Raw genomic sequence first — 21,065 nt, 5'->3', positions numbered from 1 at the left:
CACCCCCACACACCCCGTGCATGAATTTTGTGCAGCAGGCCTCTAGTGTTAGTAATAATTGCTAAAACCATGCTTCAGCTAATGCCTACTGTTTGGTAGTAACTTTCTGCATTCCATAAGAGCAGCCTTTTGGCAACTGTCTCAAGAGCAATAAGCCATCTTCCACAGAGGACATAAGCTTGCTGAGAGAGCTCAATCCAAAAAAGAGCTGGCCATACCACACTTGGGAAAGGAAGAATGTCTCTCAGACATAAAGGAAAAAGAAGGGTCAAGTCAAGCAGCTAATAACATGGATCTACTTTGCAATAAAACCTGGTCATCTGATCCTCTACACTTGGTGATATAATTAGGAGATAAAATGTGGAGGTTATATCCTCTGTGAGAAACTAATAATATGATGTGGGTTATGAACCAACCTTGGCATGGTGGATGTGCTCGCCATCTTGGAAGTTAATAGTACCATAGGTATCTGTAGGGCTTTTTGTTGTGTGCTTTTCAACAGACCATTGTTCTTTGTCACCACCACTGGTAGCTGACATGGTCCCGCTATAATCCATCCCAAGATGGTCTCCAATCAATCGCCCACAGTAACACCTTAAATTTGGGGGGGAAAAACAAAAACAAAACACATTTCAAAATAGAACACAATATCAGAATAGAAAATAGATGTAAAGTTTCCACATTTCTCTAATGCAATGTATAGGCAACAGACATTAATAATTTTTAAATGTCCCATTAAGATATATATTGGATCTTTTCACACTGGATAATCTTCTAAGTTTAGAACACCCTCATTGGTTCACTTCCTTAGCTGCACATTACAATGATTCATAGAATGTTTTAAAAGAATACTGAGCCCAAGCCAGTTTGGCTCAGTGGATGGAGAGTTGGCCTGTGGACTAAAGGATTGTGGGTTTAATTACCGGTCAAGGCCACGGCGGACCTCAGTTTCAGGCTCAGGACAGGAAGTAACCAATCCATCTATCTCTCTCACATTGATGTTTCTCTTTCCCTCCCTCCTTCTCTCACTCTCTTTCCCCTTCTACCCTCCCCCCCCACCCCACCATGTGAGGATTAAAAATTAATAAAATAATTAAAGCCCTAATTTGGCTCAGTGGATAAAGTGTCAGCCTGCGGACTGAAGGGTCCCAGGTTCAATTCTGGTCAAGGGCACATACCTAGGTTGCAGCCAATCAATGATTCTCTCTCACCATTAATGTTTCTAACTCTTTCCCTCTCCCTTCCTCACTGAAATCAATAAAGATATATATTTAAAATAATAATAAAATAGCTGAAACCGGTTTGGCTCAGTGGATAGAGCGCCAGCCTGTGGACTGAAAGGTCCCAGGTTCGATTCTGGTCAAGGGCATGTACTTTGGTTGCGGGCACATCCCCAGTAGGGGGTGTGCAAGAGGCAGCTGATCGAAGATTCTCTCTCATCAATGTTTCTAACTCTCTATCCCTCTCTCTTCCTCTCTGTAAAAAAATCAATAAAATATATATTTTTTTAAAAATAATAATAAAATAATTAAAAATAAAAACTAAAAATCTCCAATATATATGGGCACAGAGCTTCTTCAACCTACATGGCAGGAGTGATAAAAGGTTCTGCAAGATGACTCAATCATTTGATCAATCATGCCCAGGTAATGAAGCATCCATAAAAAAAACAAAAGGATGGGGTCAGAGAGCTTTGGGTTGGTGAATGCGTGCAGGTGCTGAGAGAGTGGCACACTTGGAGAGCACATGGAAGCTCTCTGCTCTTTCCCATATAACTTGCCATATACATATCTTCCATCTGGTTGTTCATCTGTATTCTTTATAATATCCTTTATCATAAACTGGTAAACTTAAGTAAATGTTTCTGAATTATGTACGCTGCTCTAGTAAATTAACTGAATTGTGGAGGGGGTCCTGGGAACTTCCGATCTATAGCCCAGCCTTCAGAAGCACTGACAATTTAGACTTTCAATTGGCATCTGAAGTGGCGAGTAGGAGGCAGGGAGTAGTCTTGAGCTCTTAACCTGTGGGATCTGACACTTGGTGTTGGAAAAAACAGACATCAGAATTAGTGTCAGACTTGGAGCCTGGTAGACACATACATCACTTTCGAGTCATAAATTAAAGACAGTGTTGTATGTGCACAATGCACCTTCATTATCCAAATAAAAAGCAAGGTAATAAAATGAAAATGTAATGCTTTATAAGTACTTCAATTGGTAGAAGATCTTATCAAGGGCCTTTAGCCATTTTACATTTCTGGGTAATTCAAGTAACATATTACATTCAAATAATCATTCACACTCCTTCAAAAATATCTCATATTTCATTTTTAAATTTTTCCTTGGAAAGGAAATAAAATGCACCAGTTAAGCCTTTCATTGAGTCCATTCAAGATGTGTGAAAACTATTCCAATGAATTTGAAACACAGTGCCTAAAAATTAAAAGAAATCTTATTTATCTGTCTTACCTGATTAAATTCTGGCAGACCTGGCATCCTGCTGTACATCTATATTAAAGAAATAATATCTGTTATAGTTTATGGATGTATTTGAGGACATATTTAATGCTTATACAGTAAATATCTGTTATCTTCCATGGAACATCACCCATCAGCTGCTTCCTGCATGACTGGGGATCAAGTCTGAAACCTGGGCATGTGCCCTGAATGATAATCAAACTAGCAACTTCTTGGTTCATGATGCTCAACCTCTGAGCTCTACCAGCCAGGCTCAACAGTATTTTTGATACAAGGCTGGGAACCCGCAAATGAGGAAGGCCAATTACATTCACTGTTCTATGCCATTCTACATAATAAAGATATAATATGCAAATGGTTGTTACGCTGTGAAACTAATGATGGGATCACAGATCAGCAGGAGGATAGGGCAGCAAGCTATGGGGGCGGGGCAGTGGGCAGAGAGCTACTAGAGGGTGGCAGTGAGCTATGGTGCAGAGATTCGTACGCAGGGCTACTAGTTCTATATAAGGGACTAGAGCATCCACAGATTTTGATAGCCAAAGGGATCCTGGAATCAATCTCCCTCAGATGGTGAGAGAAGTTAACATTTAAGAGAGTCAAAAGTTATACATTTTGCCCTGGCCAGTGTGGCTCATTTAGTTTGACATCATTCTATGTACCAAAAGGTTGCCAGTTTGATTTCCTGTTCAATGCATGCCTTGAACATGCATTGAACAGGAAATCAATGTTTGTGGGCTGGGTTGTGGGCTCGTTTCTTTCTCTCTCTCTCTCTCTCTCTCTCTCTCTCTCTCTCTTTCTCTCTCTCTCATCTCTAAAGATCAATAAAAAATATATATTAAAAAAGTTATACATTTAGACAGCACAGGTGATCAGTGCAAATAACCCCCACATTGTTCAAAGGTCAACCAGACTGCTCTTCGTTTTTGTTTAGTAATTTATTTTTCCAAGGACAATAACATGCTATCTTATTTCAAGGACCTAACCACACTGGGAGATGTTTTGTAACCCATCCTGCCCCTATGTTTCACTAGCTACTGTTTTGAATTTTGTCCTAGCAATGTATCTTCCAAAGGGTTATCAAGAACTCAGAGTAGTCAAGTTCTAGTGATTTTATTCCACTGCCCATTATCTGCTCAAGCAAAAAGCCTATGGGAGGAAAATGGAGCTGAAATTAACTATTTATATACTGTAAGCTGAGAACAGTGTCCTGAAATATCCCAGTTACTGTTCCCACAGACACTTTAGTGGTGGGTAAAGGACATGCACAAAAATTTGAATATTCAATATTCAGAAGTTGTAAATTTTTAGCCAAACCCAATGGAATAGATGTAAACACAAGGTATTTCCTAAACTCTATCCCCCCCACTAAGAGGAACAGGAGCATAAAAAATAAAACATGAAAATCTACCACAATATTAACAGTGGCTCTTTCAGGGTGATGTCATTAGGATGAATGTGTTTCTCTATATTTAATTCAGTCATTAAACAGATGTTTTCAGAAGCCTATTATCTAGCAAGCACTGCCAATAAGCCTTGGGATTGGAGTGAGGTACAAAATTGGCAATTCCTGTTCTTACCAGTTTTCTCTAGTAATACATACTATTTTTATAAAGACAAACAAACATCACCTAAGAATTAGGACTAACTTTAAACAAGTCATATCTCTTAAGTTTTTACAAATAGTCCTCCAAGTAGAGTTACTTTAAAAATAAAAAAATGGAATTAAAAATTGTACCTGTGAGGGTCTTTGGAACTGGGTATGATTTTGTTACATTCTCTCTTGTCGAACACACCTTCGATCCAGGATTTCTGGGACTGAACAGAGAGTGTCGTTATTTTTACATTTCAGTTAAGTGAGAAATCAGCGTAACTACAGCAGTTCAGGTAGCCAAGATATATTTAGGTAGTGTGAATACTAATTGAAATGTCAAGATCAGCCCCAAACAGGCCAAGCGTTTACTGGCTTCTATTACAGACAACATAGACGACAATAAGGCAAATGTGAACACAAAAATATTCACAAAGTTTACTGGTTCATAATCTCATCTTAGCGAAAGATCCTTAGCAAAAACTCTAGCAAGCAAGTAAAGATATAACTGATGTGTTCCTTTAATTCTGCTATAAATCATTTTTAAATCTGACAGCATAATCCTACAGAGGGAATATCAAGCTCTCAAACTTCAAAATTCTCACTCATTAAGTTGCACAATGGCTAAGATTTCATAGGAGGCTGGCAAGAGTATCAGAGGAGAAATGCAACCTCAACAAGCTTCTGTCAAAATATAAATTCAAAAAAAAAAATTCCAATATAACATGGGACCAGAGGATATTAAATGGAGAATACAACCTCAGAAGAATAGAACTTAACTGAGAGACCGATTTCCCATAAATGCCTGATTTACAGAAGACTGAGACTAATCTCCTGACCAGTGAACATCTGCCAAGAATCATTTCCCATCCTCAAGCTGAGAAGGCTAACCCCTATTTTGTAAAACTACTGTTTGGAATTCTCTGCTATTTTTTAGACGGCCTCTTATTCTTTAAAAATAAATAATACCTTTGCTTTCCAGCCTGATTTAGCCTGCTTGAGTAATAATAAGGAAGATAAACTTAGCTGTCTGACCTTGTTGGCCAGAGACTACCGGTAGATACGCCCATACTCTCAATGCCATGCCAGGTGCATTTTTTAATTGGAAAAAACTGTGGTGTTTTCAAGGCCAGCAACGAAATAACCACTAAGCACAATAGGACTGGCTCTTTAATAAAAAGGGAAGTTCTGCTTGTAGCTTTGCTTAGAGTTTGAATTCATTTTCTCTGAGCCCACCTGGGTGAATAAAGTGTGACTCCAACTCTCCGAGCATTGCTTGGTTTATTCCGGTTCTCTGTAACAAAGCCAATGAACTTACTGCGTGGACTCAGGGTGGACTTCCCCCTCATGGCACACCCTAACCACAAATACAGCCTGTCCCAAACCCTCAGTGAACTTGCCTGTAGTTTGCTATAGCATGTGTTCCACAAATCGCAATCACTCTGCTATTCTCCAGTAAACTCACTTTCTGCTAGTGTGAGCTTGCCTCAGTGTACCTCTTTATTTAGGTTGGTAATTCATTACACAGTCTGTAAGCATAGCTTAACATTGGCTGTGTTACTTCAGATTGCACAGCCTATAACTGTCCCTAATTCAAGTGGAACCCAACCAACCGATGAGCTTGGTCTTCTAATATGAAGATAGTTTAGCTCTATATGGCATAAAAACGGGTGCGGATATAACTTTATCCAGTCAGTGAAAAATAACAAAGTAGAAAAAAATGTAAAAGAATGCATTTGAGCCAAAACTAACAAAATTGGCAGGAAGCAAGATCTCAAATGCTCCCCAAAGTGAGAGTTGTGTAGTTGCCTTTATGCATTGGGAATTAAGGAAGGGAGGGGGTCTCAGCCCGGGAGGGGCGCACACCCCTATGGTGCAATCCTCCTCCCAGCAGCGGCAACCTAGGGTCTCAACTACTGAGTCACACCAACCAGGTAGATAAGGAGGAATCTTAAATGTTTCTTTTTAAAAATATATTTTTATTGACTTTACAAAGAGGAAGGGTAAGGGATAAAGAGCTAAAAACATCTATGAGAGAGAAACATCGATCAGCTGCTTCCTGCACATTCCCCACTGGGTATGTGCCCCCAACCAAGGTACATGCCCTTGACTGGAATTGAACCTGGGACCCTTTAGTGCACAGGCCTAACTCCATCCACTGAGCCAAACCAGTTAGGGCTGTCTAATATGTTAAAGAAAAAAAAAAACACCTATCTAATAAAGAGGGAATATGCAGGGGAGGGCATTTGGGGGTGACCATATTGTCAGGGGAGGGCATTATGGGCTGTAGACAAAAAGGGATTCTAAGGAAAGTATCTTTCCAGGTGATCTGATCTGATCATGGTGGGTAATCACTCCCCGGACATATAACTTTTTTAGTACAAGGTTTGTCTTTGCTTCAAGCCAGCCCTGTCCATTGTTCTTGTGCATCTAGGTAACACACCTTTGAAATGCCAGAGTAATCCACTCTTTACAAACCCTCCAGAAAGAAGCAACCACCCTCAAAAGAGCACGTAACCTTGCTTTTGCAGTTAACTATCCTGTAATCCCAAGAATGACAGTTTTGCCATTTCCTTTATGCATTTGAAATTCATAAAGGAAATTAAAGAACTTTACTTGAGGGGGAAGAAAGCAAGGCAGTATTGGATTACATGAGAGTTAACAAGATTATGAGATCTTGCTTCCTGGCAATTGTCATCACTTTGGGCTCACATAAGCTCTTACACAAGTTCTTTACAGGTCCGTAGGTTTGCATAAAGGCCAGATACACATCTGGACTCATACTAAGAAATTTTTCTCGCATGAAGTCAAGAATCCACACACTACTGGCTGGCCCTAGGCAGACCCATTCAGGGCAAGGTCCCCTTTCCAGTTATAATAGGGCTTTTGAAAGCATACATAAATTAAAGGCTTTGCATTCTCTCTGGGGCTTACTAAGACTCAATAAAATTTAACTTACCATTGGTCATATGAAAGGTAAAATTAGCTTTTGGTTGGTGGCCTGAGATCTTAACTATGATGTTGGTTTTGTTTGTTTATTGATTTCTGAGAGAGAGCTAGAAACATCAATGACAATAGAGAATCATTTACCTGCTGCCTCCTGCACGCCCCACACTGGGGATTGAGACTGCAACCCAGGCATGTGCCCTGACTGGGAGTCAAACTGTGACCTCCTAGTTTGTAGGTCGATGCTCAACCACTGAGCCAACTTTGCAGGCTAACTTTGATGTTTTTAATTTTCATAGAAAACTACTTCCTGACCTCCAAACTTTCCAAACCCAGGGCCTCTCATACTTCAAATGGCTTTTATGGGTCTAACTTTCCCCCACTAGACTCTAGTTTCCACAGGCCCAGTCTTTTCTGTTGCCCCAGGGCCCAACCCAATGATTGCTGAATGAGCAACAAAATGAACACACTTAAAATAGAACCTTAGCACTCCTTCTGTACAATTTCCCTCCAAAGGTGTAAATAGGAAACCTGTGTGATTAATAAAAACTTGGAAACTTTCCTCCTACAACTCCCTTATCTCAAGAGTACAATCTATGGAGGACAAATAGCCAACATGCTGTCTTCTACCTCAGGAGCAGCAGACTGACAAGGTGGTGGTAGTTTACAGTGGAGATTAGGCCATTTCTGCAACTGTAGTGGCAATCTTTATTGACTGGGTGTGTGTTTTTATACACAGAGCGGCTTTGTTTTTTCATTGTTGTTATTTGGGAGAGGAAAAGGCAGAAGACAAAGACAGGAAATAGTGTTGGTCTCAAGCTGAGTGTTAGTCATAATTATGCCTCAATCTAAAACATAATAAATTTTAAATCCAATTGCAGGTCTGAGGCCAGGGTGGGAATTGCAAAGACATGTCCAAAGATTAACCCTCTAGCAGTACCCACATGAACTATTCCTTTAACTGAAAATATTCCTGCATTAGAGCTTTTTAGGGTATCCAAATTACAGACAATTTTTCTCTCAGAGGAATCTCTGTTCCAATTTTATGTCCTCCATACAATTTTCTCAGTGAAGCACAGCAGAAAGAACATTGCAACAAGATTTTACTTCTTAAAATCTGATGGTGACACAAACCACATTTGATGTAGACAAATTCAAAGTCTTTGCTAAAAGAATAAGAAAGAACTAGAAAAGGAAATGTGAAAAGAAAAAAAAAAGTTTGTTTTTTTTTAATGTTTTTATTGATTTGAGAAAGAGAGGAAGGGAGAGGGAGAGAGATAGAAACATCCATGAGAGGGAAACATTGACCATATATTAGTATACAAAACAAGTCTCTACAAGTTCAAGAAGATTGAAATTATATCAAGCATCTTTTCATATCAGAACGGAATGAAAGTAGAAATCAACTACAACGAAAACACTCAAAAACATTCAAACACTTGGAGGCTAAATGAAACAATGGATGGGTTACCAGTGAGATAGAGAAAGACATCAAAAACTTCCTGGAAACAAATGATAATGAACACACAACCCAAAATCTTGTATTTTTTTTCATTAAAATACCAAAATCTTTGGGACACAACAAAAGGAAGTTCATAGCACTACAAGCCTAACTCAAAAATAAAGAAAATTTTATAATAAACTATTTAAAGAATCAGAAAGAGAACAAGAAAAGCCCAAAGTAGGAGAAATAAATGCCATAGAGACTAAAAAAAAAAATAATACAAAAGATCAGTGAAACCAAGACCTGGTTCTTTAAATAGATAAATAAGATTGATGACTATTAGAGTCAACAAGAACAAAGCGAGAAGACCCAAATAAATAAAATCAGAAATGAAAGTAGTGAAGTAACAACTAACACCATCACAGAAATAACAAGAATTGTTATTCTTAAAAACTACATGCCAACAACCTGGACAATGTGGATGAAATGGACAAATTCCTAGAAAAATACAAATGCTTAGAATTTTGCTGGGAGAAAACCCACTTTCCTAATATTATAAGATTTAATTTACCAAAAGCTCTTGGCTGGCCCAGCTGGCAAGGCTCAATGGTTGACTGATAAACTTATGAACCAGGAGGTCACAGTTTGATTCCCAGTCAGGGTATATGCCCGGGTTACAGGCTTGATCCCCAGTGTGGGTCCTGCAGGAGGCCGCTGATCAATGGTTCTCTCTTATCATTAATGTTTCTGTCTCTCTCTCCCTCTCCCTTCCTCTGTGAAATCAATAAAAAATATTTAAAAAAAAAAAAAAAAAAAAAAAAAAAAAAAAAAAAAAAAAAAAAGCTCATGGCCCTTTGAAAGATTAATTGAAGGTATATATAGTCTCCAGAAAGAAGAGAGATATTTTTATAAAGATCAAACTGTTCCACTATAAGATAATAACCTGGTCCATTCTGTAAAATAATAGGAATAGCAGATATCATACTGGTCAGTTGGGCTACTCTAACAGAATATCACACATTGAGTGGTTTATACACACACACACACACACACACACACACACACACACACACATTTATTTCTCACAGTTCTGGAAACTGAAAATCCAGGATCAGAATGACCTTATTCTCAAGTTCTGGTGAGAGCCCACTTCCTAAGTTTACAATGGTCACCTTCTCCCTGTATCTTCACATGGCAGACAGAGAGATCATCTCTCTTGTGTCTCCTCTTATAAAGGCACTAATCCCATTCATGAGGACTCTCCCTTCAAGATCTAATTACCTACCAGAGGCTCCACCTCCAAATAGCATCACATTGCAGAGTAGGGCTTCAACACGTGGAAATGGAAGACACAAACATTCAGTCCACCACTGCAGGAGGTTAACAGTTTATTCAGCACATTCTATGCACCCACCTAGGCAATGCAAGGGCTTTGTTTTATATTAATTCTGCCTCAGTGGGAAGTGGGGGCAGTTACTATCACCTTTTTACCAATGAGGACACTGAGCCAGAGAGGTTGAGTAATTTGCCCAAGAACCTAATAATTCATACAAGTGACACTAGAGCCCTTGCCAGTGTGGCTCAGTTGACTGAGCATCATCCTGTGCACTGAAAGGTTGCCAGTTCCATTCCCAGTCAGGACACATGCCTGTTGCAGGTTCAATCCCTGGTCATAACACATACAAAAGGCAACCGATCGATTTTTCTCTTTCAGTCATGTTTCTCTTTTTCTCTCCACCTTCTCCCTTCTTCTCTCTCTAAAATATATAAAAACATCCCTGGTCAGTTTCACTCAGTGGTTAGACTATTGGCCCACTGACCAAAAGGTCACAAGTTTGATTCCAGATCCAGAGCACATATCTCGTTGCAGATTCTGCAGTCCTTCTGGAGGCAACCAATCAATGTGTCTCTCTCACATCAATGTTTCTCTCTCTCCCCCTCCCTTCCTCTCTTCCACTCTTTCTCTACAAATCAGTGGTAAAAATCTCAAGTGAGGATTAAAAAAAATAAAAACTTTTTTAAGTGACACTAAGATTCAAACAGAGGCACCTAAACAACTCCATTTCACTATCACTTACTTGCAGAATTTGCACCTATACCAATCCCTAAAAATGTGTAGTGTTCTAGAGTTTACAAAACCACTTTCCTGAACATCTGATTTCCACACAAATCCCATGAGGTCCTCAGTAGGTAATAACAAGTAATATCTAGTGTAGACAGGGCCTGGGAAGGCACATGGGCATTTCTTTAATTATTGTCAGCTGAAACCAAGGCAACAGGCAAAGCCACGCCCTGGGAACATGCTTTGCCAAAAAGGCAAGAGTGTTATCAGCTTGGCCTTTATTTCATCCCAGGTGTCAGGGAGTAATTTCACTTTGATATGTAAATCCAGTCAAGCACCAGGAATGCTCGGGCCTACTCAAGAATGCAAATGATCTCCTCTGATTCTAACTTTTGGTGAAACTCCCTGGTTATTGTGTGGGTATGAATATGTGTATTTCTCAGGAGAAAATCTCAAGAGCTGGATCATAAATCACTGCTGCACAAAGGATCTGAATACAACTTATGTAAATAAGATACACAAATGGCCAGGGAATATATGCAAAAGCTCTCATCATCATTAGACATGAAGGGAATTAAAATCCAAACCACAATGTGATACCTCTTCACACTACTAGGATGGCTATAATAAAAAATTCAGACAATACAAAGTGTTGGCAAGGGTGGGAAGAAATTGGAATTCTCAGATTGCTGGTAGAATGCAGAGTGGTGCAACTGCTTTGGAAAACAGTATGACAGGTCCTCAAAAGTTAAACATAGAGTTACTATGTGATCCAGTCTTCTAGGTATCTGCCCATGAAAAATGAAACCAGCTGAAACCAGTTTGGCTCAGTGGATAGAGCGTCGGCCTGTGGAATGAAAGGTCCCAGGTTCGATTCCGGTCAGGTTGCGGGCACATCCCCGGTAGGGGGTGTGCAAGAGGCAGCTGGTCGACGTTTCTCTCTCATAGACGTTTCTAGCTCTCTATCTCTCTCCCTTCCTCTCTGTAAAAAATCAATACAATATATTTTTTTAAAAGAAAAAGAAAATTGAAACCATATATCCACACAAAAACTTGTACACCAATGTTCATAGCATTATCATTATTCATAATGGCCAAAAAGCAGAAACAACCTAAATATCCATTAAATGTGGAATAAACAAATAAAAGTGCATTGTATTCACATAATGGAATATTAAATAAAAATAAGTCATGCATGCTACATTTTAGAAGAGCCTTGAAAACTAAGTAAAAGAAGATAATTACAAAGAAAAACATATTGTTTGAGTCCATTTATATAAAATTCCCAGAACAGGCAAACCTATAGAGGCAGAAAGTGGATCAGTGCTTGCCTAGGGCTGGTGAGGATAGAGAAACTGGGACAGACATCTGAGGGGTATGAGGCTTCTTTTTGGGGTGATGAATGTACAGCTCTGGGAATACACTAAAGCCACTAACTTGTACACATTAAATGTGTGAATTATATGATGTACGTATTATATCTCAAGAAATAGCAATAAAAATAGTTAAAGGGGGAGTGGGAAATGAGGGGAAAACCAACCTATAGTGGAAAACAAAAGACACATATATTTCTGTTCACAAGCAGAAATCAGTTTTGTTCAACTCATAAAATAGGTTTAAAATATTTGGAAGCACCTAGCCGGTGTGGCCCAGTGGTTGAAGCATCAACCTACGAACCAGGGGTTCAATTCCGGTCAGGGCACATGCCCTGGTTTCAGCCTGATACCCAGTAGTGGGGTTAAGGCAGCCAATCAATGATTCTCTCTCATCATTGGTGTTTCTATTTCTCTCTCCCTCTCCCTTCCTCTGTGAAACCAATTAAAATATATATTTTTAAAAATCTTTTGAACTGCCGAGACCAGTTTGGCTCAATGGATAGAGCATCGGCTTGGAGACTGAAGGGTCCCGGGTTCGATTCCGGACAAGGGCATGTACCTTGGTTGCGGGCATATCCCCGGTCGGGGGTGTGCAAGAGGCAGCTGATCGATGACTCTCTCTCATCGATGTTTCTAGCTCTCTATCTCTTTCCCTTCCTCTCTGTACAAAATCAATAAAATATTTTAAAAAAAAAATCTTTTGAACTAATTAGCAAAATGTAAAAATCAAGAGGTTTCACATTCAGGAAAGAATCTGTACATCTGCATTTCCTTTAACAAGGAAAGAAAGAAAGAAAAAAAAGAAAAAGAAAAAAAAAAAAGACAATCCTAGGTTTGTATTCCAACTTGGGACCAGTCTGCTGGGGCCAGGTGGACAGCCAATTACCGACATAGCTTACACTGACTGGCTCACCTTAGTCCCCACCAGGCAAGCTCTCCACTCTGGTTTGTTCCAGCCCCTGAGCTATTGCTTTCATCAGATTTTCAAAGGAATCTCTGACTCAACACATGCACAGCTCTCAGAAAGAGGTGACCAGTAAATGGTGGCCATTTGCTATAAAGATAAGGAAACTAAGGTAATCAATCTACTTGAAGCCAAGAGGCATGTAGTCAGCAGTAAAACTACCGTTTCTGACTTTTGGCTTCTTTCATTACTCTACCCTGCTAATATTTCTAGACACTATAATTACTATATTCTGTTCCTTTTATGGTTGCAACTGAGGGAAATCAATGAGAGAGCTAAAAACATGCTCGGCAGCCCTGACCAGTGTGGCTCAGTTAGTTGGAGCGACATTTCATACACCAGAAGGTTGCGGGTTCGATTCCCGGTCAGGGCACATACTTGGTCCCTGATCAGGGTACATACTGGAGGCAATTGAAAGGCAGAGTGTTGGGAGCCATCAGAGTTGATACAAGCAACTCCATCTTAGAAAATACAACTCCATCTTGGGAGTTAAGTTTCCAACTCCTCTTACAACTCACAATCACCAGAGATTACGTGGTGCCCTGCGGTTTGTCCAGAAGCTAAAGATAATTTATCGCTTAATGACACATCCTGCTCCGGAAGATCCCTACAATGTCCCCTCCCTGATCCTCCCTCCCATAATTTGCCCCGCCTTGGAATGTCCCCGCGGCAACCTCCCCCTACAGCCTGTATATATATATATATATATATTGCAGCTTCAACAATAAAATTCGAGGCTTGATCAGAACCCTGTCTTGCCTCCATTTCTTCGCGTCTCCTATCCTCTATCATTCTCTTCTAGGTGCCTCCTCGCCCCCACGTTGATCTCCCGCTGGTCGGAACAGCAGAGGATGGTGGCCCTCACTGGTTTGGCTCAGTGGATAAAGCCTGATGACTGAAGAGCCCTGGGTTGCAGGCTCAATCCCCAGTAGGGGATGTGCAGGAAGTAGCCGATCAATGATTCTCTCATCATTGATGTTTCTATCTCTCCCTCTCCTTTCCTCTCTGAAATATATATATATATATATATTTATATATGTGAAATAAAAATATATATATATTTATATATATGAAATATATATATATGAAAGAAAAAGAAAGGCAGAGGAATGTAGGTGAGTGGGAAGAGAACAACCAAAGAACTTGCATGCATATGCATAACCCATGGACAATGACAATAGGGTAGTGAAGGCCTGGGGCAGGGGGTGCCTAGAAGAGGTCAATAAGGGGGAGTGGGAGGGGAGAGGCAGCATATGTAATACTTTGAAAAATAAAGATTAAAAAAAGTAAATGTTTCTCTCTCTCTCTCCCTCTCTCTCTACACACACACCGCCCCCCCCCCCCACCTCTCTTCCACTCTCCTATTACCTCTCTCCAAAATCAATAAACAAGTCTTCAGGTGAGGATTTAAAAAAAAGAGCATGTTATGTGTATAAGCATAACCAATGGACGCAAAACGCTGGGGGGTGAGGGCATGTATGGGAGTGGGCTGAGGGAGGGAATGGTAAGATATGTGTATATATATATATATATATATATATATATAATACCTTAATAAAAAAATTTTTTAAAAAGAGCATACTAGGCATTTCAAAAAGGGATGTGATTTTCAGAATCTATGATCTTCTAAACATAAGCAGCATTTTGCTTAAACCTAATAAGTTCCTTGGTTAGGGTGAGCAACTTGGGTGGGACCTCTTGGCTCATATCCCAAGGCACCCGGTGCTAGGAAAGTAAAGAGAAGGTTAAACTTGCACCCAGAGCAGGAGGGCAAGCACTAAGAGCACGTTTTCTCCAAGGTCACCCAGCAGACTGGGAACAGAAAGCACACATTTCTGACAGGCAGGATGTTTCCTCCCCTGGACGAGGTGGTTTGCTCAAGTCAAAGACGATCTTTTGTAAGAAGCTCCAATTCCACAATCAAAAGTGAGGAGAGAAGTTTGGTTGCCCACAGTCATCCACCCCATTGGGCTTTGAGTCTCCCGGAGGGAAAATTCTGTATAACAACCACACATAGTTTAGGAAGAGGTAGGGGAAAAAAATAAAAGAACCAAGAAATTCACCAAGCTGACCTCCCCAGTCAAAACACACAGCACAGTTGCAATCTGGGATACGTAACCCTTATCTGGCCCAGGACCATTTCAGGATCCAGAGCCAGCATGCAGAGCAAATGCCAGCAAGAATCACGGAGACTCTGGGGAGGGAGGGTATGTGTGTGTGTGGGGGGGGGGGCAATGGTAAAATATGTACACAGATAATAATTTAATTAAAAAAAAATTTTTTTTTTAAATCATGGAGAAAGCACCTGTCCGTGCTACCAGGTAAACGACTTCATTTCCAATCATAAGGGACAGGGGTGCTCTGGAAGACACGTGCTTTCAAACCCTGAGAAAGAATGCAATCTCTGAGGCAAACATAATGACCACTCTCACTGTTCCAGATGCATGTCACTCAGAAGCAGTCCCTCCAAAATAGTCATGGAGTTTATCCGTAAACAACAGAGATGTGGAAATACCGACGACACTCACGAAGAGAAAGGAAAAACAGCACCAGGCTGCCCCCAACCAGGGGACCCACCCAATGTGCTGATTCCAAGTCCATCGGAAGAAAGTTCCCAGGGCAGTCAGTCCACGGCTACCCCACCACACAACCCCAAAAATCCATGGGGTCCAGGCAAAAGCTGAGCCCAGCTGGAAGCAGTAGGCTCCATCACTGTATTCAGAGTATAGGACAAATCACATTGTGGATTTCGTGTGGGGAAAAAAAATCTCTCTTTTTTTCTTAATTGTGGCAAAATACACATCATGCAGAATTCACTCTCTTACCCAGTTTTAAGAGTCCAGCTTGGTACATATCTTTAACAACGTTCTCCTCAGCTTCGTTTTCCTCCCCTCCTGTAGACCAGCGGGGGGGGGGGGGGGGGGGGGGGGGGGGGGGGGGCGCGGGGGGGGGGGGAATAGGATGCTACATACACCTCATAGGATTGTTGCCAGGATGAAACAACAACAGTCACAAACTCTTGCAACCTGCTAACTACGTTGGGCATTCTTACAAGCACATTGCACATATAGCATCTCACTCGATGTCCAAATGGTAACTATGATTCCATTTTCCAGATGAGGAAGCCAAAGCACTGCGGTGAAGTAGCTTGCCCAAGTTCATAGCTAGCGGTGGAACTGGGGAAAGGAATTAAGGTGATCTGGCTCCAAAGAAAGAGCCCTTCCCAACCACACTCTGCCCAAAGGAGCACGCGTGTGCCCAGCACTCTGTAAAAATGTGCCTGAAAGACAATGCGCTCAGTACACAGTACATGCACCTACCGTAGTGTTTCCCAAACTTCTCTCATGATGAGAATCACCTGGTGGAGTTGTTAAACTACAGATTCCTGAATCCCAACTAAGAAGTGCTAAACTAGAATTTTTGTACAATTTTATCTATCGATATATGTTCCCAAAAATTCTAGTTTAGCAGTTCTTAGTTGAGAACATATAGTAGGTAAAATTTTCCAATTTTACCTATATGTTCCCCAAAATTCTGCATTATAGTGTATTGTACAATTTTACCTATATGTTCCCAAAAATTCTAGTTTAGCACTTCTTAGTTGGGATTCAGGAATCTGTAGTTTAACAACTCCACCAGGTGATTCTCATCATGAGAAAAGTTTGGGAAACACTGAGTCCTACCGTGTGCCAGTCCAGACAAAATGTGTCAAGTGATAGATAGCCAGAATGAGGTCTGGCCGCGTTAGGTGAGCCCAAGGCCCGACTGACCGGGATCCACACTCCTCTCCTAACTCCCTACCTCCCTTCCTTCCTTTGGGTCTCCAGCCGCGGGGGTCGCCCTCCCTCCCTCTCTGAGTTCCCGGCGCGCAGGTGGGGATAGGGCGGCGGGAGGCGGGTGTACCTGGCCCTGCGCCCTCGGGGCTGCGGGTCTCCGGCGCAGGTGGGACGCTCCGGGTCCAGCGCCCCGGCCCTGAGCCGCGCCTTCCCCGCTGCCCGCTCCCGGCCCGGCACGTCCGGCCTCCTCCGCCGCCCCCGGAGCGGAGCCGGGGTCCTGTCCGCGCTGCCCGAGCTGCACCTCCGGCCCCGTTAGGTCTGCGTCGCACCCGGCTCCGCGCGAGCTCCATCCCCGCTCCCGGGACGGCGGCTGCGGGGCGCGCCTCTGAGGACGGACCCCGCGTGGCCGGAAACCCCAGGGATAGGATCGGCCGCTGCGGGTGCCGACCCGGGGGCTGGAGAGGGCGTTTCCTAAGCCCGGGCTCCTTCAGGTCCCGGGGGGGAGGGCGGTGCGTCCCACCCGACACCCCCGCCCCCCTCAGAGCCCCCGGGCCCCAGAGCGCAGAGCCGAGGATCGCCCACGGCCCGGGGTGTCGCCGGCGCCCCCGGCCCGCGTACCTGTGGGCGCCCCGGCTCCGCGTACCTGTGGGCCCCCGGCCCCGCGTACCTGTGGGCGCCCCGCCGCAGGTGGAGCTCCCATCGCGAACCTGCGGCCACGGAGCTAAAGCTGGAGCCTGGTTTGCGCCTGGAGGAGTCCGGCCGGGGCTCCACCTCCACGCGCTGCCTCCTCGGCTCCGCACGTTTGTCACAACACCTTGTGGTCTCAGGCACCTCTGCTGGAGAGGAGGTGGCTCCGGCCTCATCTCACTCACAGGACTGGCTTGTGGGTCGAACTGGACGTTGACTCTCATCCTATGTTTATTATCCACTTTGCACAGCTGGACGACCTCGGGGGAAACTGGCTGTGCAAAGTGGCCTCTGGGCCCGAGTTCTTATCTCTGCGCTGAGATGATGAAATGATAGGATGGTGACGAGTAAGCTCACCTTCCTCTGGTTATTCTGAGCAAAGGAAATCTATAAGGGACCGTGCGAAAGCTTTCCTGATTTCCTGGTTATTTTTGTGGATTCCTCTGGCTAGGTACTCGTTTGTTTGCTTGTTTCTTGTTACCCTAACAGGAGGATGTTGTTTCCATTGCTTTTCAGAGTGGAATGGGAAAGAGAGGGAAACATGGACGTGAGAGAGACACACCAACTCCGTGCCTCCCCCATAGCAGCCCTGGACTCCGAATGGAACCTGGACACTTCTGAGGGCGGGGCCAGCGCTCTAACCACTGAGTCATCCCGGCTAGGTAGTGGCTGTGGATGGGCCCCACCCAGTATGTTGGCAGAAGTGACACTCACTATTGCAAGTGTAAGTTAACAATGCTAGCCATTCTTCCCTGATAATTGACTTCAAGTTAGGGTTACCTATCCATGCAGTCTATTCTACATATCTGCCCCGTGAGCACACATTTATTTGCAGACACAGTTAACAGGCCCCCCAGACCCCATTTCTCAATGTGGTTTTAACGACCATTTCTTCACTGGAAAACTTGAACATCTCATATGTGTATTATTAACATTTTGTTGTTGGGTTTGGTTTTTTTTTTTTTTTTTGTATTAACATATTTAATCTCATTTCCTCTCAAGACTTATCCCCCTCAAAATGATAATGGTTTGTAAGCAGTGAAAAGGTTTAGAAAACCCCCTAAGGCAGTGGTTGGCAAACTCATTAATCAAAGAGCCAAATATCAACAGTACAACCATTGAAATTTCTTTTGAGAGCCAAATTTTTTAAACTTAAACTTCTTCTAACGCCACTTCTTCAAAATAGACTCGCCTAGACCGTGGTATTTTGTGGAAGAGCCACACTCAAGGGGCCAAAGAGCTGCAGTTTGCCGACCAAGGTCCTAAGGCAAGTAAGTAAGCACCTCTTGATTGGTGTTCCCCTCTGTACATCTTCCCTGTTATCTTAGGTCTCTCACAGCCGAAGACTGGGATAGCTCAGAAATCTGCAGGCCCCCCAAGAAGACCAAACATTTGGAACAAGTGTCTTGGTGTGCTATGAATCTCTTTGGTAAATTTACATGTAAGGACAGTCAGACATTCTTTTCAAATCAAGCTTAAGGGGCAGAGTTTAAAATAATAGGGCAAATCCCAGGGCTTAAAGCATCTGACTAGTTTACAAGCTGCCTTTGATTCCCCAGCTGTATCAAAAACACCTGGGGCATTTGTTGAACGTGCAGATTCTCAAGCCCCACCCAGACAATCTGGATTGGAATTCCTAGGTGGGACCCAGAACTCTATCTCTTTTACAGTCTCACCCATTAATCTAAAAGCTTGTCTTTAAAAGTCTCTGGCCATAAATATACCTATGCCCAGAGGCTAGCTATGAAATTTAAATTTTAGAATGTTCATTAGTAGTCCAGTGTGATTTGATTCAGACCAACAAATATTTCCTGAACACAGACTGTCAAGTGTCCTGCTGGGCTCTGGGAAAACAAAGATGAATAAGACATTGTCCAGCCTGTAAGGAGTTCAAGTTTGTAGGAGGAGGAACAATAAAAAATGAAACCATACCTGAAACACCATTGGTAACACTCCTCAACATAAACAGTGCTTTATCTTTCATTGGTTGCCCTCCCTAGCCCTTCCTTCCTCTTTCCATTCTTTTCTCCTGTTTTGTTTGTCAGAACTCCTTAGTTTGCCCTGGATATGGTACCGTAAATATTTTATTTCTGATCTAATATGGTTTTAAAATACTGCTCCAACTGTTAAGGTCAATCTGATGATTTCAAAATGGAGAGGAACAGCTGATTTTTCAGTGGGCATAACAGAAGAATTTTTTTTTTTAATTTGTAAAGATCTTGAGTCCCAGTAATTGGAGGCTACGAAGGGGTAGTTTCTAATATATGCATTCTTCTGCTGAAGAAAATTGTTTCAGGCTTGGATTTGGTTTTGGTTCAGTTTCCTTCATTTGGGCAGGGGTAAGGGTTGTTAGGCTTTTGCACAGTAATACTTCCAAACTCCTCTGGATAGCCCAGAGGAAAAAAATGAGAAATACTAGTCAGTAGCTCTATTTTATTTTTCTACCAAGAAGAAAGGGCACTGTGGGAAACTTCTTGCCCAATCCATCAGGGTATATTATCATCTCCGGTTCATGGTCCTCACTTTGAGGGGTAACCACTTCCTTTCAGAAGCATAAAGAAAACAAATATGATCTCACTCATTTATGGAAAATAAAGAACATTATACACTGATGAACAAAAAGATAGATACAGAGACATTAAAGCAACAAACAGACTGTCAAATTACAGCGGGGAGGGTAGGGAGATATGGGGGAGATAAGAGATCAACCGAAGGACTTGTAGGCAGGTATATAAGCATAACCGATGGAAGCAAAATTCTGGGGAGGAAGGGGATGTATGGGAAGGGGGGGCAATGTTAAGATATGTACACATATAATACCTTAATAAAAAAATGAAAGAAAACAAAATAAAGGTGGTAGTATTCTGAAGTCAGGTCTTATAACAGAGAATTATCCATTAATGTGCTAACAAGAGCCAGCCTAGCCCTGGCCAGTGTGTTCAGTTGTTTGTAGTGTCCTCTACACCAAAAGGTGGTGGGTTCGCCAAAACCTGTTTGGCTCAGTGGTAGAGCATCGGTCTGCAGACTGAAAGGTCCCAGGTTCGATTCCAGTCAAGGACATGTACATTGGTTGCGGGCACATCCCCGGTGGGGGGGGTGTGCAGGAGGCAGCTGGTCGATGTTTCTCTCTCATAGACGTTTCTAGCTCTCTATCTCTCTCCCTTCCTCTCTGTAAAAAATCAATAAAATATATATATTAAAAAAAAAAAAAAAAAAAAAGGTGGTGGGTTCAATTCCCAGTCGAGGTGCATGTGGGAGGCAACCGATGGGTTTCACTCCCACACCAGTGTTTCTCTCTTTCTCTCCCTTCCTCTCTCTAAAATCAGTTCTTTTAATGGTCAGTCTATTTGGGACAACTCCCAGACATGGCATCCCACAGCTTAATATGCTCTAATTAACTGTCACCTGAAGAACCCTCTGCCACCAATGTCCAATTTTTATTGCCCACCTGGAAAGAGGAATCTTGGACTCTAACAATCCCAGTTGTTTGGGGGACTCTAACAATCCCCCAAATTAGAAATCTCTACCTCTCTAATGACCCCGTATTTTGGTTTTCCTCCCATTACCCATTTAACTTATAAAAGCCTATAGTAGAATTGCCTCCTGATCATGACGTGTACTAGGAAGACAGTGCCCACTAACCATCCATCTTCTTTTATGGTGCTCTTGTCAAGTTTCTATCATCCTTGTTATTAGTTCACTCGTATGCCCCAAAAAAGATATGTTGGTTTAATAATCC

General features: G+C 42.3%; 1 protein-coding gene across 2 annotated transcripts in view; it reads right to left on the bottom strand.

Annotated features, from left to right (window-relative positions):
• The window catches only part of TRPM6 (transient receptor potential cation channel subfamily M member 6), a 126,853-nt gene that overhangs the window by 88,828 nt on the left and 16,960 nt on the right, over positions 1–21,065 (bottom strand). For both annotated transcript variants that reach the window (XM_084899444.1, XM_084899445.1), the window contains exons 2-4: positions 4,219–4,298; positions 2,472–2,510; positions 417–594 (exon numbers count right to left, since the gene is read on the bottom strand). In XM_084899444.1, the coding sequence (XP_084755570.1) occupies positions 417–594; positions 2,472–2,510; positions 4,219–4,298 (297 nt within the window). The remainder of the gene's footprint in view (positions 1–416; positions 595–2,471; positions 2,511–4,218; positions 4,299–21,065) is intronic.

The sequence above is a fragment of the Pipistrellus hanaki genome, assembly GCF_964339955.1.
Source record: "Pipistrellus hanaki genome assembly, chromosome: 11".
Classification (NCBI taxonomy): Eukaryota; Metazoa; Chordata; class Mammalia; order Chiroptera; family Vespertilionidae; genus Pipistrellus; species Pipistrellus hanaki.
The sequence above is the reverse complement of the archived record's forward strand: the minus strand, read 5'-3'. Positions and strand labels throughout refer to the sequence as shown.